The sequence below is a fragment of the Brachycentrus maculatus genome, unplaced genomic scaffold (assembly GCF_059751285.1).
Source record: "Brachycentrus maculatus isolate JH-2025_06_01 unplaced genomic scaffold, ASM5975128v1 h1tg000418l, whole genome shotgun sequence".
NCBI lineage: Eukaryota > Metazoa > Arthropoda > Insecta > Trichoptera > Brachycentridae > Brachycentrus > Brachycentrus maculatus.
In genome coordinates this window covers 334,031-356,589 of record NW_028281166.1, presented here as the reverse complement: position 1 = coordinate 356,589, position 22,559 = coordinate 334,031, and the positions used below count along the sequence as shown (strand labels likewise).

The following is a 22,559-nucleotide window of genomic DNA, read 5'->3' as shown; positions in this document are numbered from 1 at the left end:
GGAGAAGACGGAATTACATCTGAGCTTCTGAAAGTAGGAGGAACCCCTCTGTTGAAAGAGCTTAAAAAACTATTCAACAAGGTAATGGAACATGGAGAAACCCCGGCGACATGGAGTACGAGTATTGTGATATTGTTCCACAAAAACTATTCAACAAGTTAATGGAACATGGAGAAACCCCGGCGACATGGAGTACGAGTATTGTGATATTGTTCCACAAAAACTATTCAACAAGTTAATGGAACATGGAGAAACCCCGGCGACATGGAGTACGAGTATTGTGATATTGTTCCACAAAAACTATTCAACAAGGTAATGGAATATGGAGAAACCCCGGCGACATGGAGTACGAGTATTGTGATATTGTTCCACAAAAACTATTCAACAAGGTAATGGAACATGGAGAAACCCCGGCGACATGGAGTACGAGTATTGTGATATTGTTTACAAAAAAGGGGATAAATCACTACTCAAAAACTACCGACCCATTTCCCTTCTTTCCCATGTATATAAAGTGTTCTCCGGAATTCTAACAAACAGGCTTACGGGTCGATTTGATGAATTCCAACCTCGAGAGCAAGCCGGATTTAGGAAAGGCTTTAGTACTATCGATCATATCCACACGCTAAGACAGATCATACAGAAAACCGAAGAATATAATCAGCCACTCTGCCTTGCCTTTGTAGACTATGAAAAGGCATTTGACTCAATCGAGACACGGGCAGTACTAGATTCACTACAACGCTGCGAAATAGATTATCGGTATATAGAGATAATAAAATCTCTATACAAATCTGCAACAATGATGGTCCAGCTCCATGATAGCACCAACAATATATCTATAAACAAAGGTGTTAGAAAAGGAGATGTAATATCTCCAAAACTCTTTACAAACGCCCTAGAAGATATCTTTAAACTGCTATCCTGGACGAAATGTGGAATAAATATTAACGGAGAGTACATTTCTCACCTCCGATTTGCAGATGACATAGTGCTAATAGCCGAATCACCTGACAAGCTTCAAGACATGCTCTATGACCTTAATGAAGTATCGAACAAAATTGGTCTGAAAATGAACATGGATAAAACAAAAGCCATGATCAATAGTCATATTTCCCAGACCTTTGACCCTATTTCCATTGGAGGAGCACAAATAGAGGTTGTAAACGACTATACCTATCTGGGACAAGTAATACAACTTGGGCGAAATAACTTCTCAAAAGAAATCGACAGGCGCATACAACTGGGATGGGCAGCATTTGGAAAACTAAAGTACATTTTTAAAGCGAAAATTCCGCAATGTCTAAAAACTAAGGCGTTTAAATGCGTCCTCCCTGTATTAACTTATGGCGCAGAGACGTGGAATCTAACAGCAAGCCTTACTCATAAAATAAAAGTCACCCAGCGTGCTATGGAGAGATCCATGCTCGGAGTGTCGCTAAAAGATAGAATCCGAAACGAGGAAATACGCAGAAGAACTCAAGTAGTGGATGCTACCCAACGAATAGGCACACTCAAGTGGCAATGGGCAGGACATATCTGTCGAAGAGACGACGGTCGATGGGGAAGAAAAGTATTGGAATGGCGCCCAAGAACTGGCAAACGAAGCATCGGCCGACCCCCTACAAGATGGACTGACGATATAAGAATAGCGGGAGTGACCTGGATGCGGAAGGCGGAGGATGGAAGAGGATGGAGACTCATGCGGGAGGCCTACGTTCAACAGTGGACGGACACAGGCTGATGATGATGATGATGAAAGCCTGCTTAGCTCTGTCGGTAAACTCTATAGTAAGATTATAATTGAAAGAGTTAGAATGGTGACGAAAGAACGGATTTGGGATGTGCAATGTGCTTTTATGAGTGGAATTGGTTGCACAGATCAAATTTTTGCACTACGAATGCTGACGGAAAAGTTTTTGGCAAAAAATCAGAAACTCTTCTGTGCTTTCGTGGATTTGTGATAAGGTTGATAGGATAAAATTATGAAGCGTGTTGGAAAAATATGGAGTAGACAATAAACTAATACAAGCAGTTGCTTGCTAGTATACGAGTGAATGGGGGTATTACATCATGGTTTGCAATATCCAAAGGCGTAAAGCAGGGATTTGTGATGTCACCATGGTTGTTTAATTTGTATATGGACCATTGTATGATAGAGATTGAAAGTATGGGAATCGAAGCAAAAATGATGAATATAATTGTAAGTTGCTTGCTGTATGTGGATGACGCCGTACTGCTAGCGAGCAGCGCGGAGGATTTGCAACTAATAGTGTCAAGAATGTATGATGTATATATGGAAAATGATCTGGCAATGAATGAAAGTAAGTCAAAGGTCATGGTGTTTGGAAAACAGAAAGATATGATAAAATGCAAGATTATCGTGCACAATGAATCCCTGGAACAGGTGCAAGAATTTTTATATCTAGGAAGCATGTTAACAAGGGATGGAAAAGTGGATAAGGATATTGAGAGAAGAGTGAATGCAGGGAATAGAATAAATGGTGCATTGAACAGAGTGATTGCAAATAAAAATATGTCCATGGAAGCCAAGCTAGCGGTTCACAACGGCGTGCTGGTACCGACACTGATGTGCGGAAGCGAAACATGGAACTGGCAGAGGAAGGATGAAAGCAGAGTGAACGCTGTTGAAATGTGCTCCCTCAGACTAATGTGTGGAAAATCATTGTATAACAGAATTAAAAACGAAGATATAAGAAAGGAATGTAAGGCTGAATGAGGAATAATTTTTTCTTAAGGAAGAGTTCTTTACGGTGGTATGGACATGTGAAGCGAATGGATAACGAGAGAATGACTAAGAAAATATATGTGGCGAATGTAAGAGGGAAAACAGAACGAGGACGACCGAAAAAGACTTGGCACGATCAGATCAATCAGAACCTAAAATCTGGCGGTGTCAAAAGTCTCGCACAGAGGACAAGAACGTCCGTCCCCCCACCTCCGTGGGCCACCTACTCCACAAGAACAAGCCGGTGGAGGTGCACGAGTTCAAGGGCGAGACATCTAGAGTTCTACAAAAAGGGCGGTGAGCTGCAATCCAGCAAGAAGGGCATCTCTCTTAGTCCAGGGGGACTGTGGACTTGTAGGGCGAGTTGCTCAGCTCGAGCGATAAGATCACGAATAACATTTTAAAATAAAATGAGCATCATTATAAGGAAAAAATTTATTACAAATTTCCCCAGTCCAAAAGAATACTCACCCCATTTGAAACTACAGAGGCGCACTCTGTTGTGGACTTACAGCACTTGGAGCGTATGGCACCTGTGTACCGCTTTTATTAAAAATGTTATACAATCTGCTAAAATGTTATGCAATGGCTCTGGGATACAACATACAATGAGTTGACCGTTAACACCGTATTTGGCCGACCAGAGTGTGCGGATCGTCTTTGAGAGTAGTTTTTTTCCCTTTATACTGATCAAACCATCGATAAATGAATCATTTATCGATGTCGGCATTAGCCGGATTCTACAGAGTTCTCAAAAATACAACTAAATTATTTATTATTTCCGACGAGCTCTCGCCTTTCTTCCATAACAAGATAGCTCTTTGTGGTGTTACTGTGTCATTTATGTAAAACATCTACACATATCTAAACTAAATATGTAGTCAGTGGTGAGTGGGATCGCGTGATAAGCGTCCTAATACTTGAACTAGTTAAAAATTCCGCTTTCAATAATACTTACCTAGAAATGATCATTGCAAGTGCATAGATAATTCTTTACAGACTTCAGACGATCACAGTATGGGTAAATAAAAACGATGTAGTTTTTGATTTTCAAAAATGTAGTATACACAATGTTTAAGTTGTTTTTTATTTGGCAGTCACCCAGTGAAAGGATATTTCTGCCAGTGTCAAGTCTTGTATATGCGGAAAGGAAATATTTGGCAGTCACCCATTGAAAGGATATTTCTGCCAGTGTCAAGTCTTGTATCTGCGGAAAGGAAATATTTGGCAGTCACCCAGTGAAAGGATATTTCTGCCAGTGTCAAGTCTTGTATCTGTGGAAAGGAAATATTTTTGCGCTTTTCAAAGTTTTTTATTGAATTTCATTTATTGTTAAAAAATATATAAATACGTACATATGCATACATTTATAAATTTACATACAAAATAAATGATTTTTTTTCTTGTTGAGACCCACTGAGCCACCTGATTGTCTTGTCGGTGAAGTTCTTTTTACGTACATTTAAAAAAATATTTTGTTGACATAATATGCACACAAAAAAAGGAAAAAAAATAAATTTTGAATGCGTTATAATTGAGATATTTTGTATGATATAAAAATAATAATATTTTTTAACAATAAAAAAGATTATATTCTATACTCTGCTGCTACAAATTAATAAAGCTCGGGCATAAAATACATTTTTATAAAAATACAAAAAAGTTGTATACTCTCGACTAGAGCCCTCGGCATAGTCAGTAGGGGCATCTTCCAGTAGTGGAGCATTCAAAAAATTAATAGCAGCGGTTGACCAAATAAATACCAATGGTCGGACTGTATTTTCGTATGCGGTAAAAAAAATTAAACAACAACCGAGGGTATATTGCATGTGCAACTGACATCAGCCCTCAGCATTAAGAGATGGACATCTTACCGTTGTGAAAATATTATGAGGAGTAAGAGTGGCTAATCCACTTGACGATTATCGTCAAACTGCATTTGCGTATGCAAGATAATTTTATTTTTTTCTGTATACTCTCAACTGGAGGCCTCAGCATAAGCAGCAGAGGCACTTTCCAGTAGTGGAGCATTTAATAAAGCAAGAGCACTAGTTGACCAAGCAGATACCAAAGGTCGGATAGAATTTCAGTATGCGGCAAATAAAATAAAAATGAGGATATATTGCATGTGCAACTGACGTCAGCCCTCAGCATTAAGACATGGACATCTTACCATTGTGAGAAAATTATAGAGAGTAAGAGCGGCTAACCCACTTGACGATTATCGTCAAACTGCATTTGCGTTTGCAAGATAATTTTAGTTATTTTTTCTGTATACTCTCAACTGGAGGCCTCAGCATAAGCAGCAGGGGCACTTTCCAGTAGTGGAGCATTTGATAAAGCGAGAGCACTAGTTGACCAAGCAGATACCGAAGGTCGGATAAAATTTTAGCATGCGGCAAATAAAATATAAATGAGGATATATTGCATGTGCAACTGACATCAGCCCTCTGCATTAAGAGATGGACATCTCACCGTTGTGAGAAAATTATAGAGAGTAAGAGCGGCTAACCCACTTGACGATTATCGTCAAACTGCATTTGCGTATGCAAGATAATTTTAGTTATTTTTCTGTATACTCTCAACTGGAGGCCTCAGCATAAGCAGCAGGGGCACTTTCCAGTAGTGGAGCATTTAATAAAGCGAGAGCACTAGTTGACCAAGCAGATACCGAAGGTCGGATAAAATTTTAGTATGCGGTAAATAAAATATAAATGAGGATATATTGCATGTGCAACTGACATCAGCCCTCTGCATTAAGAGATGGACATCTCACCGTTGTGAAAATATTATAAGGAGTAGGAGTGGCTAACCCACTTGACGATTATCGTCAAACTGCATTTGCGTATGCAAGATTTTACTCTCAACTGGAGGCCTTAGCATAAGCAGCTGGGGCACTTTCCAGTTGTGGAGCATTTAATAAAGCGAGAGCTCTAGTTGACCAAGTAGATACAAATGGTCGGACTGCATTTTTGTATGCGGCAAAAAAAAAACTGAGGATATATTGCATGTGCAACTGACATTAGCCCTCAGCATTAAGAGATGGACATCTCACCGTTGTGAAAATATTATAAGGAGTAGGAGTGGCTACCCCACTTGACGATTATCGTCAAACTGCATTTGCGTATGCAAGATTTTACTCTCAACTGGAGGCCTTAGCATAAGCAGCAGGGGCACTTTCCAGTAGTGGAGCATTTAATAAAGCAAGAGCACTAGTTGACCAAGCAGATACTAATGGTCGGACTGCATTTTCGTATGCAAAGAAAAAAAACTGAGGATTATTGCAAGTGCAACTGACAACAACCCTCAGTATTAAGAAAGGGACATCTTTCCGTTGTGAGATTATTATAAGGAGAAGTGCGGCAAACCAACTTGACGATTATCGTCAGTCTGGATTTGTGTATGCAAAAGAAAATATTTATATTTCTTCGAATAGCAGAGGGTACATTCCGTATACTCTCGACTGGAGCCTTCTGCATAAGCAGCAGGGGCACCTTCTAGTAGTGGAGCATTTTAAAAAGGAACAACTTGTTTTATCTTTGGACATAATTTCATGTTCCATTGTGCCAGGCGGAACTCTCGTGCAAACCCCTGCAGATTCCAGGGCTAGTCAACCAGTCATGTCCCATTGTGCCCGGCGGAACTCTCGTGCGAACCCCTGCAGAGTCCAGGGCCAGTCAACAAGTCATGTCCCATTGTGCCCGGCGGAACTCTCGTGCGAACCCCTGCAGAGTCCAGGGCCAGTCAACAAGTCATGTCCCATTGTGCCCGGCGGAACTCTCGTGCGAACCCCTGCAGAGTCCAGGGACAGTCAACCAGTCATGTCCCATTGTGCCCGGCGGAACTCTCGTGCGAACCCCTGCAGAGTCCAGGGCCAGTCAACCAGTCATGTCCCATTGTGCCCGGCGGAACTCTCGTGCGAACCCCTGCAGAGTCCAGGGCCAGTCATGTCCCGTAGTTCCCCTGCAGAATACAAGACCTCTCATTCTCTGCCGCACGATCCCTGCAATTTGTACATAACACTTATTAGTTTTGTATTTTCAAACGTTTCGTCATATTTTCCATATAAAACATGGAAAGTACCGACATACAGAGAGACAGAAGCTAGTCTACGGGTCTCTGGTGAAAAATTGGGTGACAGAAGCTGTACGCGTAACTTGAGGAAAATTAGGTGACAAAAGCTGTACGCGTCCCTTCAAATTTGTTCCACTCCTCTCCCAGATCTGGAGCGCGGAACTTCTCATATAATGAACGATCAGGTTAATGTGATGCGCTATGCAGCATATGGTTTAAAAAATAAGATAAATTATTTAAAATAAAAAGGTTTTTTGATGGAATTTAACAACTTCGTAATATAAAATCTCGACTCGATAATAGGGGTTTATCATTTGTGGTTAGGTTTGTCATATTTAAAAGAAGAATACTCCTTGAGCAAATAATATGGATAGATATACTGGTATGCTCAGCAGGAGAGCATGATGTTGCATCCTTGTGTCTCCGGATGTGAGGGTTTTAAAATAAAAATTACATATTCAGTCGAATAAATGTATGCTCTGTATCCTATAAGCAATATGGCAACAACCAAAGTTATCTTAAAAGAACGATAAGAAGTGTACATATTAAGTGTACATGATAACAAGTGATTTCTAGCAGTTAGTAAAACATATCAAACATGTATCGTAGTATCAAAGTACAGAGATAACTACTATTTTAGGTTATTTTTATCTGTATCCTGTTTTGTGGACTGATTAGATATCACGGGCACTCATATGAACAGTGAGATAGCTGATTCCGCTAAAATTTTATATTTAAATTTAAATATCGGAATCATAACCCGATAAATTTTACTTATCTACCTTTCTGCTATCTGAGTGTGTACTGCCGAAAAATACTTTATAATATTATAATTATATAATAGTTAACTAAAAAAATTAAGTAAAGAAATTAAAATAACTAAACTTACTCTAAAAATATTTTAAATTTGCGTTAAAATCTTTTTGTTCGCTAATGTTGGATTTTAAATACATCTATGAAAATATCTTTATTAACACACTAAGGACAGGAAAGGTATTTCTACCCGTTCGGTCGATTGACGCTTAATAATATTTTTACCTTCTGCGCTGGCTTCATTTCAAAGTCAGAAAAGAAGGAATTACTTCGTGTTTTTATATTAATATTCTGAACCAATCTCTTTGTTAAGGTCTAAACTATATGAACGCATTTAGCCAGTGGTCTGCAGGCGTAAAAAAACACCTGTCCCAAATGTGTTAAGATGGGGATATGAATACCTGAGAATTTGCACAGCTTACAACGTGTCATCAACTACTTTAAGTGATTTAACAAAAATAAAAAATGAGATGGAAGCATCCGTAGCTTCCGAAACTAGTCACTAAAAAAGTTCAATATAATATTAAAGTCGTAAAAAACAAGTATTTCATTTATAATTTAATGATTCATGAATATATAAAAAAAACAACATATTGGTGGTCTGATACATGGTGAGTATGTAATCTGAAAAAAATATGTTGTACTCAACAAAAAATTTAAAAAATCATTTAATTTTAATAATTCCCGGTGCATAAATTGCACGCGTTTCATCTATTAATATTATATTTTATAAAACTATCTACGGCTGACAAAATTGGAATTTATGTTGAAAATATAACAATAAACTACACCGATACATGGAATGTGCAAATTTCTTTAAAAAAAAAGTAAAATAATACATATATTCAAAATAATTGATTTTCATAGATAGTGAGTGAATGGTGAATGCTGCACGGTGTTTTGAGTATTGATAGGTCAATTGATTGTAAGTCCTGTAAACCTAGACTTCACGATCCCAACGCGATCTCCTCTTCATCTTTGTTGAGATTTAATTTTGAAAAAAGAAAACCATTACTCTTTATAAACACATCTCCACTTGAGATGGTGATATTCGGTATTAGTTGTTCATTCTCATCTGATGTTCTCCATCAGATGAGAAGGAATGGTCGAGAGTGGGGTCGGTTGTTCCACCGGTTGAGGGTTGGAGGTGGCGGGTATAGGGTGATTACTCACCCGATGACTTCTTTGTCCGACTAATTCTCATGTCCACGCAGACGGTGTGGCCGTGCTCCGTGACAAGTCGGCGAGTTGTCGAGTCGAAGAATGGAGTTGAGAAAACTTGCCCGCTGGTCCTCGGAGGAGCACATGGTCACGACTCCGACTGAGGAAAAAAAATTACCGTTCATTCCACGAGGATTGAAACAAAGTACATATTTTAAAAAATATTTATTCACCATTTACTTATTTATTCCACATTCATACGTCACCTCAAACATAACCGACAATTACTCCCGACTCCTGAACTCCTGACCGGACGAAAAAAAGTTTTATAAAAGTAAATGATGACATACTGTTAAATCCTTTGCCCGCCTCTGTAGCGTAATGGTGCTAACGTGCTAGATATCCCGGATTCGATTATTAGAGCAGTCATGGTGCCTTATGTTGGAAGGAAATCCAAAATTTAGGAAATAAGTTTTGATTGAACATAAATGCAATTACTAAGAGAAATAAACACCGGGGCTACTTCTCTGCAGTAAGAACTGAGAAGGAATGACCACTGATAACAGTGTTGGAACACTATCAGCCGCTTGTATTATCTCGCAGTCGTCTTACTGATAACAAATATGTGGCGTGATATTGTGAAATATAATGTAGTTTGAACAATTCAAGGAATATTTCCCGAGTGAAATAAATAATCTTATGAAGAACAAACAGAGTGACTGTTATCTCAACACTTATCTTTCTGTTTACTCAAGTTGTTTTTCACCGGGTCATTAAGTTCAAGTAAAATACTTACATACAAGCTGTGATAAAATTATTGAAATTAATCTAAATATAAATAAATATTCGTAAATTAAATCAATAGGTACATAATTATTTTTCGGTAAATTATGTCATTACATAATTTACCGAAAACGCATTAATCTGCAGCACCAGTTTCATTCTCTAAAGCAATGTTCATTTATTTAAAGATGATGATGACCCATAATAAACATCAAAGGCATTTAAGCCCGACATGTAGACAGTCAATTCCTCAGCGGAGTCTCATTTAATTGACAAGTATTTATTCATATTGAAATAAATTTAAACAATTTTTTCACAGCTTCTAGTTTTCCAGTAAATGAAGTATAAATTATAAATTTTTTGTAAATAATGTAAAAAGTTATATTTTACAATTTGACACGTTATATCTAAATGAAATAAATACCATTTTGTTGATAATTATATGGCGATCATGTTTGCATTAAACAGTTTTTTTTTTACTCAAACCGTTTTTGTAGAAAAAACACGGGCAGGGACACATTTAAAGGGCACTGGGGGTGGAATTAGATATCCAATGGAAGCGGACTTTTGAGAAGACAGTATTTTTACCAAAATCAAATCTTTTAATTTTATTCGGATGCTTAACCTAAAATGTACCTCGCACTTGATTCGCCTGGACTATGTAAAAATATCAAATCCGTTTGTCTCTCAAAACGGATTCTGCGCCATAATGCACTCACGCTGCATTCGACTATTGGAACAAACAGGTGCGTACTGAATAAGAAATGTGAATTGCCGTCGGATTATGGCAACATTTTTATATCTATGGAATACTTACACTTCGACTAACTTATCTGCAGAATTTTCATTTTCCTATACAAACCTGATTTTTACCAGACAAAAGTTTACAGAACTGTATCCCTTAGTTCTTCTTCTTCTTCTTTTTTTGATGGCTTTTCACCCTTCTTGGGTGTTATAGCCAGTGTCGAGTTATTCTTTATTTACACTTTTTACATTTGACTTATAAGTGTTAGTATTCCTGTTAGTAGGGTTAGTTTTATTAGTTATGTTAGTTTGTTTAGTGAGTTATTTTAGTAAGTTATCATACACCTTTACAAATTTATACAATTAATTTTAAGATATTTACAAATTATTTTATAAACAAGTTTGTTAGGGGAGGTTAGTAAGGTTAAGATGTTGGTAGGAAATGGGACGTTTATGCTGGAGAGGTCTGAAAGGAAGCTCGGGTAGCCGTCATTCAACGGGCACCCAAAGAACATGTGATCTAGATCCTCCTCTTCAAGACGGCATTCACACATGGCAGTATCCCGGACATGTATTCTAAACAAGTGAGCACTGCAACAGCAGTGGCTTATTCGCATTCTGCATAAGGATGTTGTCTCGAACTTGTTTAGAGTTATCCGGGAGAACCAGGGTTTCTCCGTTACCAAAGGACATATATTATACAAATTTTTACCCTTTATTTGGGCAGAGGTATCCCAATGTTCCTGCCATGAGTGAAAAAGTCTTTTCTTTACAATAACGAGGAGGTCATCGATGCTAAGCTCATTCACATATTCTGGGCCCCCGCTAAGGACGGCCTCCTTTGCCAGGGTATCCACCTTCTCATTTCCCTCTATGCCGCAGTGGCTGGGAATCCAGGCAATACTAATTTTTTTATTTAACGAGGCCGCCCGTAGTAAGAGGAATCGAGTCTCGATGCAGCATTCATCTTCGGGGTATAGGAAAGGAGGAGACTTCAATTTCTGTAGGACACTCAGAGAATCCGACAGAATTAGGAACTTGTTCTCTTGAGAATTTAATGCATATTTTACAGCCTCTCTAATAGCGATATTTTCTGCAGTAAATATCGATGCTTCCCGGTGAAGCTTAAACAATTTTTGAAATTTATTGTATTCGCAATAAAAGGCCGCTCCCGTGTGGGCCGACGAGTCCGACCGAGATCCATCAGTGAAGATGATTTTCCAACCTGTCCACTTGGAAGCCCGGATTTGGTGGAAATTTCTATTGGGTTGGAGGTGGCTCTGAACTCCGAACGAGAGTAAAACACTTGGGGAAAATATATGGGCACTGAAAGGATAGCGATAAAGGGGAAAAAGGTCTTGAGTGTTTATATTATTTTTAAAGGTAGTGTAGATTTTAAAACTGTTAACTAATGATGGGGGGTTTTTGTTTCTCCAAAAAGAGGAGAAATTCACATATTGGGAGAGATTTTCTATTTTTTTAAAAAGGAGATTATCTTTTTTAATTGAACATTTTAAGAGAAATTTATCTGCCAAGTACTGTCTTCTCATTCCGAGGGGGGGATCAGAGGCCTCCACTTGCAAGGCGTTAATTGGAGAGGACTTCATCGCTCCGACAATCAATCTCAGGCTCTGTGACTGTATCCGGTCAAGTCTCTGAAGATTTTTTTTCGAACAGGGTTCCAGAATGACTGACGCATAGTCGAGATGGCTGCGGATATACGCAGTGTAGAACAGTCTCTGAGTGAACGGATGGCTTCCCCACCACACCCTTGAGACTGCTCTCAACGTGTTCAATCCGGCTTGGCACTTGTTTACTATGTGATTTGTGTATGAGTTCCATGTAAGATGAGAGTCCATTATTACACCTAAGAACTTAATTTGTGTGACAGTTGGGACTGCATCATCTCCGTGCTGAATTTTTAAGGCTGGGATTTTTCGCTGTCTGCAAAAAACTATAGCATTACTTTTGTTCGCTGATAGTTCAAGGCCGTGTTCCACTAACCAATTCCTTATGTTTCTCATACTAGTATTTAAAACAGTTTCCAAAGTCTTAACGTCTCGACCAGACACATAAAGGAAGAAGTCATCCGCGTATTGCAATAAAGCTGAGGGTCTAAGGATTACATTGCTTATATCATGCGTATAGATATTGAAGAGAATTGGGCTCAGGACGGACCCCTGAGGGAGGCCCCTGCTCAACTCTCTTCCTACCGTTGCCTGACCACGTACCTGAATCTCCACTTGCCTGGAAAGAATCAGGTTTGCTACAAATGAAGTTAATTTACGCGGAATGCCTAGACGTAACATTTTACTTTCCAGAATGTGTATTATGACGTTGTCATACGCTCCACTAATATCTAGACACACTCCTATTAAAAACTCATTTTTTGAGAATGCCACCCTTATATCGGAAGTCAGGACAGAAACGCTTTCAATAGTGCTCTTCCTTTTCCTGAAGCCAAATTGAGATTCAGGAAGAGTTTTGGAGCTCTCCACAAACCAATCCAGACGATATTTCACCATATGTTCAGCTACTTTTAACAGTGTGGAGGAGAGGGCTATAGGGCGGTAGGATGATCCGGAATTGGGGTTTTTGTTGGGTTTTAGGATTGGGATAATTGATTGGGTTTTCCAGGAGATGGGGATATTACCAGATTCAAAGAAAAGATTGATAATAGATAGGATATAGGAGAGGGAAGGGTCACTGTTATGTTTGATGAAACTGTATAGTATACCGTCTATACCTGGGGATGAGTCACTCAGGCGGCTGAGGACAGACTTCATTTCTTCTAGACTGAATTTTTGGTCCAACCAGCTTCTCTCTCTAAAATTGTATGTGTAAGAGGTTTCATTCCAATTATTCGCGGTTGACGGGGCTAGTTTGTTGGCGAACTCTTCCACCCAAACCGATGTCTCAGGTCGGCTGATTGGCGGACTGAAAGAGCATCTAAATCGGCGGATCATGCTCCAAACCTCCGAAAGAGGTGTATCTCGGGATAAAGAGCAACAAAACTTTTTCCATCCCTGTCTCTTCTTACTTCTCAAGAGATGTTTTGTTTTTCCCTCCACTTGTTTGAAAATTAGGAAATTTTCGAGGCTCATGTTTTTTGAGTAAATTTCAGCCTGTTTTTTTCTTTTCAGGATGGCCTCTGTACATTCTCTATCCCACCATGGGGCTGGGGGAGGTTTTGCTCGGTTGCTTTTTGTTTTTAAAGGAATACATGTGTTAGCAGAAGAGATAATGTGCGATGCTAGGGTCTCGTAACATTCCACCGCACTTTCTCTTGTTGGAGTTGGCATTTCCTTTACCCTATTTTCTACTGATCTCGAGAAGTCCTTCCAATTGGCGCCTGCAGTGATATATCTCGGTCGGTGCAAGCCCCCAGGAGAGCGGTTCAGATTACAATTTTTGTGACTGGACATGAAATCGATAATGATGGGATAGTGATCACTGCCGAGAGGGTCTTTCAATATTTTCCAGTGGAGCGTTGGTGCAATTTCAGCGCTGGAGATTGTTAAGTCTACAGCACTGGGTCGTTGGTTTGGAATTTGGAGGCGTGTCGGTGAACCATCATTAAGGATGCACATATTCAGTTCATCCGAGAGATCAATAATATCTCTTCCTAATCTATCACATGTCGGAGCACCCCACAGACTGTGGTGGGCATTAAAATCCCCGAGGACTAGGAAAGGAGGGACTAATTGCCGAAAAATAGAAAAAAGAATTGATTTTGAGGGTTTGTTGGATGGAGATATATATATAGATAGGATGGTCAATTCGCAGACCCTAACGGCTGTCACTTGGAAAGGGCAACCTTCAGGCCTAACATTGATGGGGAAGAATGGTAAGGAGTTTTTGATGAGAAGGGCGGAACCGCCCTTTCCATCTTCGCGATCGTCTCGGAGACAGTGGTAGCCCCGAAATCCAATATTGGATCCCGGTATCATCCATGTCTCCGAGACGGCCGCAACAGATATAGATTCTTCGTGGAGTGAATTAAGAAGGTCTTCTTTCTTATTTCTAAGGCTATGGCAGTTCCACTGAAGAATCCTCATCGGAGGAGCCATTTTTTGTTAAAAGGGAATTTAACGATTGAACTAGTTGATGGGCAACGTTGGACGGTATTTTGGTGTTTTTTTGTAAGAGTGATAATATGAGGTGTAGGACTGTAGTGATGAGTGTAGAGTTCGTGTCTGGTTTTGGGGGGACTGTGTTGGGGAAAGCACCTCCGTTAGATCCCGATGGAGACTGTCCATTTGGGAAATAAAGAAGTGAGGGGTCGATATGTGTTTGAGGATTAGGAGGCACGCCTCTTGACTTTGACTTTTTTTCCACTGTCTTTTTGAAGGATGTAGAGGGAGTGGGGTGTATGGTCGTTTTTGGTTTGGATGTAAAAGTAGGATTTTTTGATGCCATTTCTGCATAAGAGACTGTGGATTTATTGAACATTTTTGATGCTTCTATATAAGAAATGCTCTTGTCCGCCATCGTATGTTTAATATTTTGTTGCCTGCTAAGTTCCGGGCATGACTTGCTAATGGCAGAGTGCATTCCTGAACAGTTGAGGCATTTGTATACTTCAGCTGCTACATTGCAAGTATCCCCATTGTGTGAGGACCCGCACTTATAGCAGCGTGCGAGGGATCTACATAGAGTTTTTGTGTGTCCAAATCTACAGCACTTGTAGCACTGTATCGTTGGAAACACATAAAGCTCCACGGGAAGGAGTACGTTGAAAATCGAAATATTCGAAGGCAGTGACTTGGAGTCGAAAGTCAAGACGACAGTATTGGAAGGTTTCCATTCGACAGTTTCCCCTGTTCTCGATCGATAATTCAATCGTCGAGCCTTAAGGACCTTACCGAATCCTCGAGGAACCTCAGCATTCTCCACAATGTCCTGTTCAGACCAATGTGAAGGGATGCCTTTGGTAACTCCTAGTTTTGTTATTTGGTAAGACGGAATAAATGCATTATATTTTGCCGTTTTTAGTAAATCTAAATTTAAAAATGTATTGGCTTCGTTCGCCGTCTTAAACTCCACTGAAAGACGGTTGCGGCCGACGGACTTGATTCCGTTCCAGGCCGTCCGAATATTATTTCTGTGAAGGAAGCGACCGAAATCAATATCATAAAGGTTGGTTGCGGTTTCGCTGTCAGCCTGGATTTTTGATACATGTACAATGTATGGAGCACGGTCCATTCCATTGTATAAGCGGGATAATGGGACTTTTGTTTGTGTATTTGTGAGCGTATTTGTAGGTAAGTTCGGTATTGGGTTAGAAATTGGCTGAATAGGTAAATCAGAAACAATATTAGAAACAACATTACGTGGACTTGGACATTTATGAACGAGACGATCCGAGTCGGAACTCGATTTCCTCTCACTACGTTTGGTCATTCTTTGTTTTTTAGGTTTGTTTTGGCATTGAATTGTGATGAAATCTGCCGCATCCGGGACAGACTCCATCGTTGCTTGTGACGAATCTGATTCTCCATCCAGAGGGTCCGGAGGTTTTTCTTTGTCACTCATTTTTTATAAGTGAGTAGTGCGAGAAAGAAACCAAACGTTTGAAATTTAAAAATAATTAAATAAAAAATATTATAAAGTATGAAAAGATTATTGTTACCTTGACTGTGGGTAGAGGAAACACGGGAAATAAACAAACTAATCTAAGAAATGTTATATTAATAATAATAGAAACACTAATTCACCTACAAAACTGATTTTACATTTGTTAAATAAAAGTATGTTAGTTTTAAAGCAATTATTTTCACGAGGATCAAAAACCAAACCGCCACCACTGTATTAGTCCATAGAAAAAAAAAAAAAACTATCCCTTAGTTCAGACGAAAAACGTCTGTATATAGTTTGCTCGATTAGTCTGTGGTTTTCCCGAGGATATTGTCAAATGTCAAAGCGACGTTCGTGATGACAATCTTCAAAAATAACTATAACTTATTTGTTTTCATTACTTTTTCAAATTGAATATATCTTTCTGTTCGGTCATTAACCATGGATCCCAAGAGAGCCAGTTCAGAGTTGTTGAGCTCCGAGTTCAGCGCTTCTAAAAATGCCAGCACCGATTCATTAGATTCAGATTCCGTAAGTTTTGCCCTGTTATTCTTCATTCGCGGTTAGTGGCGTTTAATTTTCCAAGTTACCGCGTTTATTTAGCCTGTTTTACAATAGTCCACTTCTGTCCAAACATCGTAATTACATATCCCGAACAAAGAGTGCGAAGAGTTTTGGTTTACTAGGCGTTGCCCGGCGGAATTGTTCGGTGGAAGTATTCTCATATTTACACGAAGTCATGTATTAACATGCTCTCGAAATGCCCTTTCAATAATATTTAAATGCTTGTTTTGTTGATTTTTGGCTCGCAAAGCAGAATCTGCGACAAAACAGATGTTTACACGAAAGGTGCCGAAGCGTAGTTCGGTAGTCGCTCGACCGTGAAACGGGCGTCGCGGGCTCGATTCCTGTCAATCGAAACAATTCAAGAAATATTATTTTCAATTACTCTGGGTGTTTGCGGTGCATTTTTCACATCACCAACCCTATCAATCAAATCCGAAACATCCAAACGCGGTAGTCCAATTGCGCTCACCAATGTATTATGGCAACAAATATTCACACGCAGTATTTCGTAAATATTTATAGTCAGATATAATTTAATCTGCAACTTGCTTTTCTTATTTACATAATGGTTACTTGATTTTTATTTGATTTATTTGTTCGATTATATACAAAATATCTCAATAGAACTCAATTTTTATTGACAAAAAAAAATTTTCAAAAATGTTGTAACAATTATCTGATGGTTGTGTATTTCCTTGGGTGGGGGAAAAAAAATTTCAAATATGCTAAACAGGCAGTAAATACACAAGTATTTACTGCCTGTTTAGCATATTTGAAATTTTTTTATTTATTAGGTATATAAATAAGTTTCCGCCGTTCAAGATAAGTCGGTGCCACCGGCAAGCTATGGTCAAGATTGTCAGACCTTGAAATATTATTGAATATTTATCAGTAATATTTATAAATGTTGAATTTTATTATTTGTGGAAGCTTTTGATTTTATTTCCTCAATTTAAAGAAATCTGCAACAATACGCCTCAGCGCGTGGATTGCTTATAGAATCATATTGTGAGGGTGTCTTAAGTGAGAGAAGATATTGTGAATGCTTTCAAAAGTTTAACAACGGTGAAAAAAAGTCACGGAAGACATAAAATGTATCAAAGGGCCGAAAGTGTACGAAGATGCGGTATTTACATTAGGCGCGACTCAACAAGCGATTCACATCAGTTGAAATCATTGGGAATGTTTAAAAACTTCCATATGAACTAACGTAGAGATATTTCGAATGCCGGTTTTCTACTGTAAAATGTGAAATGCTGCTTGCCAGGCATAAACGAAAGGCTTTTCCTCACCATATTGTCACTGGTAATGAATAATGGATCATCACGGGGGCCACCCGGCCATGCTTCAACTTTTACAGCTAAGCCAAATAATCATGGAAAAAAAACTTTAATTACGAGTTGCTCAAATTGAACAAAACCACTCACTCGACTGCCTACCGAACACAATTGAAGAGATCGAGTCGAGCACTCGAAGCACGCCCACTACTGCTCCAGACACAAAATATGTTATTCTCCTACACGATAATGCTCATTCACATGTTGCGGCGGCTGTCAAAACCTATTTGGAAACTATCGGGATGTTTTACTCGCCCGTCATATTCAGCATAATTGCCCCTTAGGACTACTTCTTGTTCGGATCGATGGCACATGGCCTGGCTGAGTAATGGTTCACATTGTACGAAGATACAATGTGAATCATTACTCGTTCAAAATGAGTCATGATTCGCATCGTATCTTGAATTGGGTCGATTCACATATAGCCTCAAAGGATGAAGTAATTTTCCGACGTGGTATCCGTATGCTGCTATTTCTAGCCACTACTTTTTCTCATCTTTTGATGGGAAAAAGTCGTGGCGAGCGATGGACAATACTTGGAATAAAACATAAGATTCTGTTGTATCGCAATAATTCTCAAATTTTGATAAAATACTGCGGAAACTTATTAGGGCCTCTTATATTTTTATTCTCGTGTAAATTACAGGTTTCTGAATTTGTAATAAATGGCCGTACTCGTGATTGTGTTTAGCCGCAGTCGGTGTGCGAGTGTCCGCTGCTGGGGGGGGAGCGCGTGGGCGGCGTGTCCCGCGAGGTGACCTACCTGTGTCCGTACTCGGGGCCCGCGCGCGGCGTGCTCACCGTGACCTCCTACCAGCTGCACTTCCGGCCCACCGAGCCCGGCGCGCACCACTCCGTGCTGGCCGTGCCGCTCGGCGTCATCCTGCGCATCGAGAAGGTGGGCAGCGCCTCTTCGCGCGGAGAGAACTCCTACGGCATCGAGGTCTTCTGCAAGGACATGCGAAACCTCCGATTCGCGCACAAGCAAGATAATCACTCGCGACGCGGCATGTTCGAATCCTTACAGCAACTGTCGTTCCCGCTGTCGCACGGTCTGCCGCTGTTCGCATTCAGCTACCGAGAAGTCTTTCCGGAAGACGGCTGGGGCGTTTACGAACCGATCGCCGAACTCAAACGCATGGGGGTGAACGGCGATACGTGGAAAATCACCCGCATAAACGAGCGGTACGAAGTGTGCGACAGCTACCCCGCGGTGTGGGCGGTGCCGGCGGCGGCGGGCGACGAGACGGTGCGCGCGTGCGCGGGGTTCCGCGCGCGCGGGCGGCTGCCGGTGCTGAGCTGGCTGCACGCGCGGCACCAGGCGGCCGTTGCGCGCGCCGCGCAGCCGCTGGTGGGCGTGGCCGGGCGGCGCGGCCGCGACGACGAGCGCTACATCCAGCTGCTCATGGACGCCAACGCGCAGAGCCACAAGCTGTTCATCATGGATGCGCGGCCCAGCGCCAACGCCAAGGCCAACAAGGCCAAGGGAGGCGGGTCAGTGTATTTATCTTACGTTTTTTGGTCTTCGTTTAGTTGCGTCTAGTCTTTTATTATTGTAAATAGTATATAATTGGTTTTGTCTTTGTTTTTTCAAAGAAATAAATCATTAAGAAGTAGTTGGTACTGAACCAGATGAGGTCTCGTACTTACGTTAATTACTCACTTTTCTCTCGCCACTTCCAGGTATGAGTCGGAGGACGCGTACCAGAATGCGGAGCTAGTATTTCTGGACATCCACAACATTCACGTGATGCGAGAGAGTCTCCGCAAGCTCAAGGAGCTCTGCTTCCCGGCCATCGACCAGAACCGCTGGCTCAGCGGGCTGGAGGCCACCTGTTGGCTGAAGCACATCAAATGTATCCTCGCGGGAGCCGTGCGCATCGTAGACAAGGTGAGACTGGACACCGCCTCGCTGGAACATTAACTGCGCATTGTGAAATATCCTATATGGATCCTGTGCGAGAACAAGACATCGCAAGAAGTAGAATATTTTGGATCGAGAGTCACGGGTTTGGTTCTGAGTACTGACAGAGTTTTAAAAGAATTCTTTTATGAGATTTCTTATCGAATTATCGAATTCGGGGGTCATTTTGCATTTCCATTGATTGTTGCAAGGTATGATCATTATTCTAAAATCTCGCAGTGCACTAGTTAACATGTTCCTGATAATTACCGAGAGATATCTGCAGCGTAGATTGTCTCACCCTCCAGAGCATACCTGCCGATGTAAATGCCTGTCGGAAGAGCTACTGCTCATATTATCCCATTTCCAAACTAGGATTTTCACTCCCCCGCAACAGTGAGAAATCTCACTACACAAACGGAATCGCAGTGAAATGTAACTTGTCTCTGTCAGGTGGAAAATCACAAGACATCGGTGCTGGTGCACTGCTCGGATGGATGGGACCGCACGGCGCAGCTGACGGCGCTCGCCATGCTGCTGCTGGACCCGCACTACCGCACCATCAAGGGCTTCGAGCTACTCATCGAGAAGGAGTGGATCTCTTTCGGCCACAAATTCCAGCAGGTGAGTGGGGGGCCTCCGGGGCGAGGCGGGCTCCGGGAGACAGCGTGTGACCGCTACCGTGTTGCAGCGCACGGGCCACGGGGACGAGCGGCACAGCGACGCGGACCGGTCGCCCGTGTTCCTGCAGTGGGTGGACTGCGTGTGGCAGGTCTCGCGCCAGTTCCCCACCGCCTTCCAGTTCAACGAGCGCTTCCTGCTCACCATCCTGGACCACCTGTACTCCTGCCGCTTCGGCACCTTCCTCTGCAACTCGGAGAAGGAGCGCGTCAAGGCGGGTGAGTGTCGTCGCGCCGAGATCGCCACTCGCTAGCTCGTTCGCGCACTAACCGGATCTTCCCGTTCGCAGAGCTCAAGGCCAAGACCGTGTCGCTGTGGTCCTTCACCAACAGCCGCATGGAGCTGTATAGCAACCCGCTGTACGCGGGCGGCGAGGGCCCGCAGCCGGTGCTGATTCCCGTGGCGTCGCTGCGCCTCGTGCAGCCGTGGCGCGCGCTCTACTGCCGCTGGAACCCGGCCATGCGGCAACAGGTACCTACCGCCGTTTTCTCTCCACTCCCGAGTGTATGTTTGTGTAATGTTTCTGTAGCTAGCGTGTACGTGTTGCAGGACCCCATATTGCAGCGCACGCGCGAGCTGCTGGCACAGCGGGCGCAGCTGGCGGCGCGCGCCGAGGAAGCGCAGCAGGAGTTCTCAGCGCGACAGAGGAACCCCATCCCCGTACACTCCTAAACACACTCCATTCCTCGCAGGGGCTGCGACGCGCTACACGCTGTATGAGGAGCTAGGTCGAGGCTGGTGTTATGCAATGGTTCTGTACTGATGCAATGATGGACCGGTATGAACCGGTACATCATTATATTGGCGAGTGGGAAAGCATCAACCTGTGAAGGTTGGAAAGAACTGGAGTTTTTAAGTGTAAAGTAAATTCTACTTCAGATCTCAAAAAATGGTATAGAAATTGGGATATATCAGATGATTAAAAAATTTGGCATGGCATAAATGAAATATTTTCGTAAATTTCCTGCAAATTTACACAATAATATGAGGCTTTACAAATTTTTGTGTAAATATATATTGTGGCCCTGTTTTTTTGTTTTAATGTATTTTTTGATACCACTAATCAAATATACAATTCAAAGCGATGTTACGTCACCATACAACATTCGCTTTTTTTTTGGCATTGTATCGCACACTTAATAACATGATTTTATATGAGACTAGAAAAGTTAGTATAATTTTTGTAAATTTCAACCTAACTAAAAGGTATGTACGATACATATGAATGATGACAAAATTGAGTTAGGACAGACACGCGTGGCATTCTGTCCTCTCTACCTACCTTCATGAAGAAACGGTTCAATGTGTTCAAACCTATTGTTATATTATTTTATTTTGGCTTTTTTTTTATCAGATTGTTGCATAACATCGTCTGATGGAGTACCCATAATATGTTATCCATTTCATTTTTAAATTTACAAAATAAAATAACTATTGCCCGCTAGTTTTCATTATCAATATTTCATTTACTTGTACCAAATCATAATTCGTAATATATCTCATTACCAGTAAGTAATCTCATGTAAAATTATATCGCAATATTTTATTTCTTTCATTAATTGATTCGGCAGTAATATATATTCATTTTAAAGTTTAAAGTTATCTTGGTAAATACCACTACTACTAATATATATATACCAAATTATATTATATTGTGACATGTATCTTGACAAGAAATTATTAAATAAAAACTCCCACCCCCTTCTCATCCTCATGCCCCAAATGCAATACTGTAAAATTATAAAAATTAATGTTTTGCATCCAAACACATGTCACATTATAATATGATATTTATCATTTTATTTCTTGTAAATATTACTAAATAAATATTTTAAAACTCTACATTCCTAGTTTTAATTTTATACCTACGTGTATATTTAAAAATAAATAAAATATGATGACAAAACTTATTGAAGAAAAAATCAAAGCTGTATTTTGATTCTAGATCTAGGAGTGGAAAATATTTGATAGGATAGAGATGAAAAGTGAAGGGGACATTACAGCTATATTGGAAAGGAAATGGATGAGAAAAATTCCAGTAATGGCTAAGGGCACTCGGGGTGGATGCATTCCCGTACTCGTATAGGCTTGAACATACAAACCAGAGATGCTGGGAATTTGGTGATGTATTTAAAAATAAAATAAAAAAACAATATATGTACCTAATTAG

At 40.7% G+C, this 22,559-nt stretch overlaps 1 protein-coding gene and 1 long non-coding RNA gene across 2 annotated transcripts; one reads left to right on the top strand and one right to left on the bottom strand.

Moving 5' to 3' along the window:
* Nucleotides 1–4,705: 4,705 nt before the first annotated feature.
* On the bottom strand, nt 4,706–9,348 carry LOC148302768 (uncharacterized). Its single transcript, XR_015838593.1, has 3 exons — nt 9,148–9,348; nt 8,810–8,957; nt 4,706–6,752 (listed from the first exon to the last, which is right to left on the bottom strand). It is a non-coding gene; the product is annotated as an uncharacterized LOC148302768 (long non-coding RNA).
* A 6,830-nt stretch (nt 9,349–16,178) lies between these two features.
* mtm (phosphatidylinositol-3-phosphate phosphatase) lies at nt 16,179–21,882 on the top strand. Its single transcript, XM_088271040.1, has 7 exons — nt 16,179–16,432; nt 18,497–19,299; nt 19,489–19,696; nt 20,162–20,332; nt 20,400–20,607; nt 20,679–20,860; nt 20,939–21,882. Exons 1-7 carry the CDS (start codon nt 16,343–16,345, stop codon nt 21,059–21,061), a joined length of 1,785 nt encoding a protein of 594 aa, XP_088127166.1. The 5' UTR covers nt 16,179–16,342; the 3' UTR covers nt 21,062–21,882.
* The last annotated feature ends 677 nt before the right edge of the window (nt 21,883–22,559 follow it).

What these genes read in the sequence shown, in the direction of transcription:
- mtm (XM_088271040.1), top strand. Translation starts at nt 16,343, where the DNA reads ATGGATCCCAAGAGAGCCAGTTCAGAGTTGTTGAGCTCCGAGTTCAGC. An exon ending in CCGTGCGCATCGTAGACAAG is followed by an intron (nt 19,697 to 20,161) that starts GTGAGACTGGAC and finishes TGTCTCTGTCAG; the next exon opens with GTGGAAAATCACAAGACATC. An exon ending in GAAGGAGCGCGTCAAGGCGG is followed by an intron (nt 20,608 to 20,678) that starts GTGAGTGTCGTC and finishes TCCCGTTCGCAG; the next exon opens with AGCTCAAGGCCAAGACCGTG.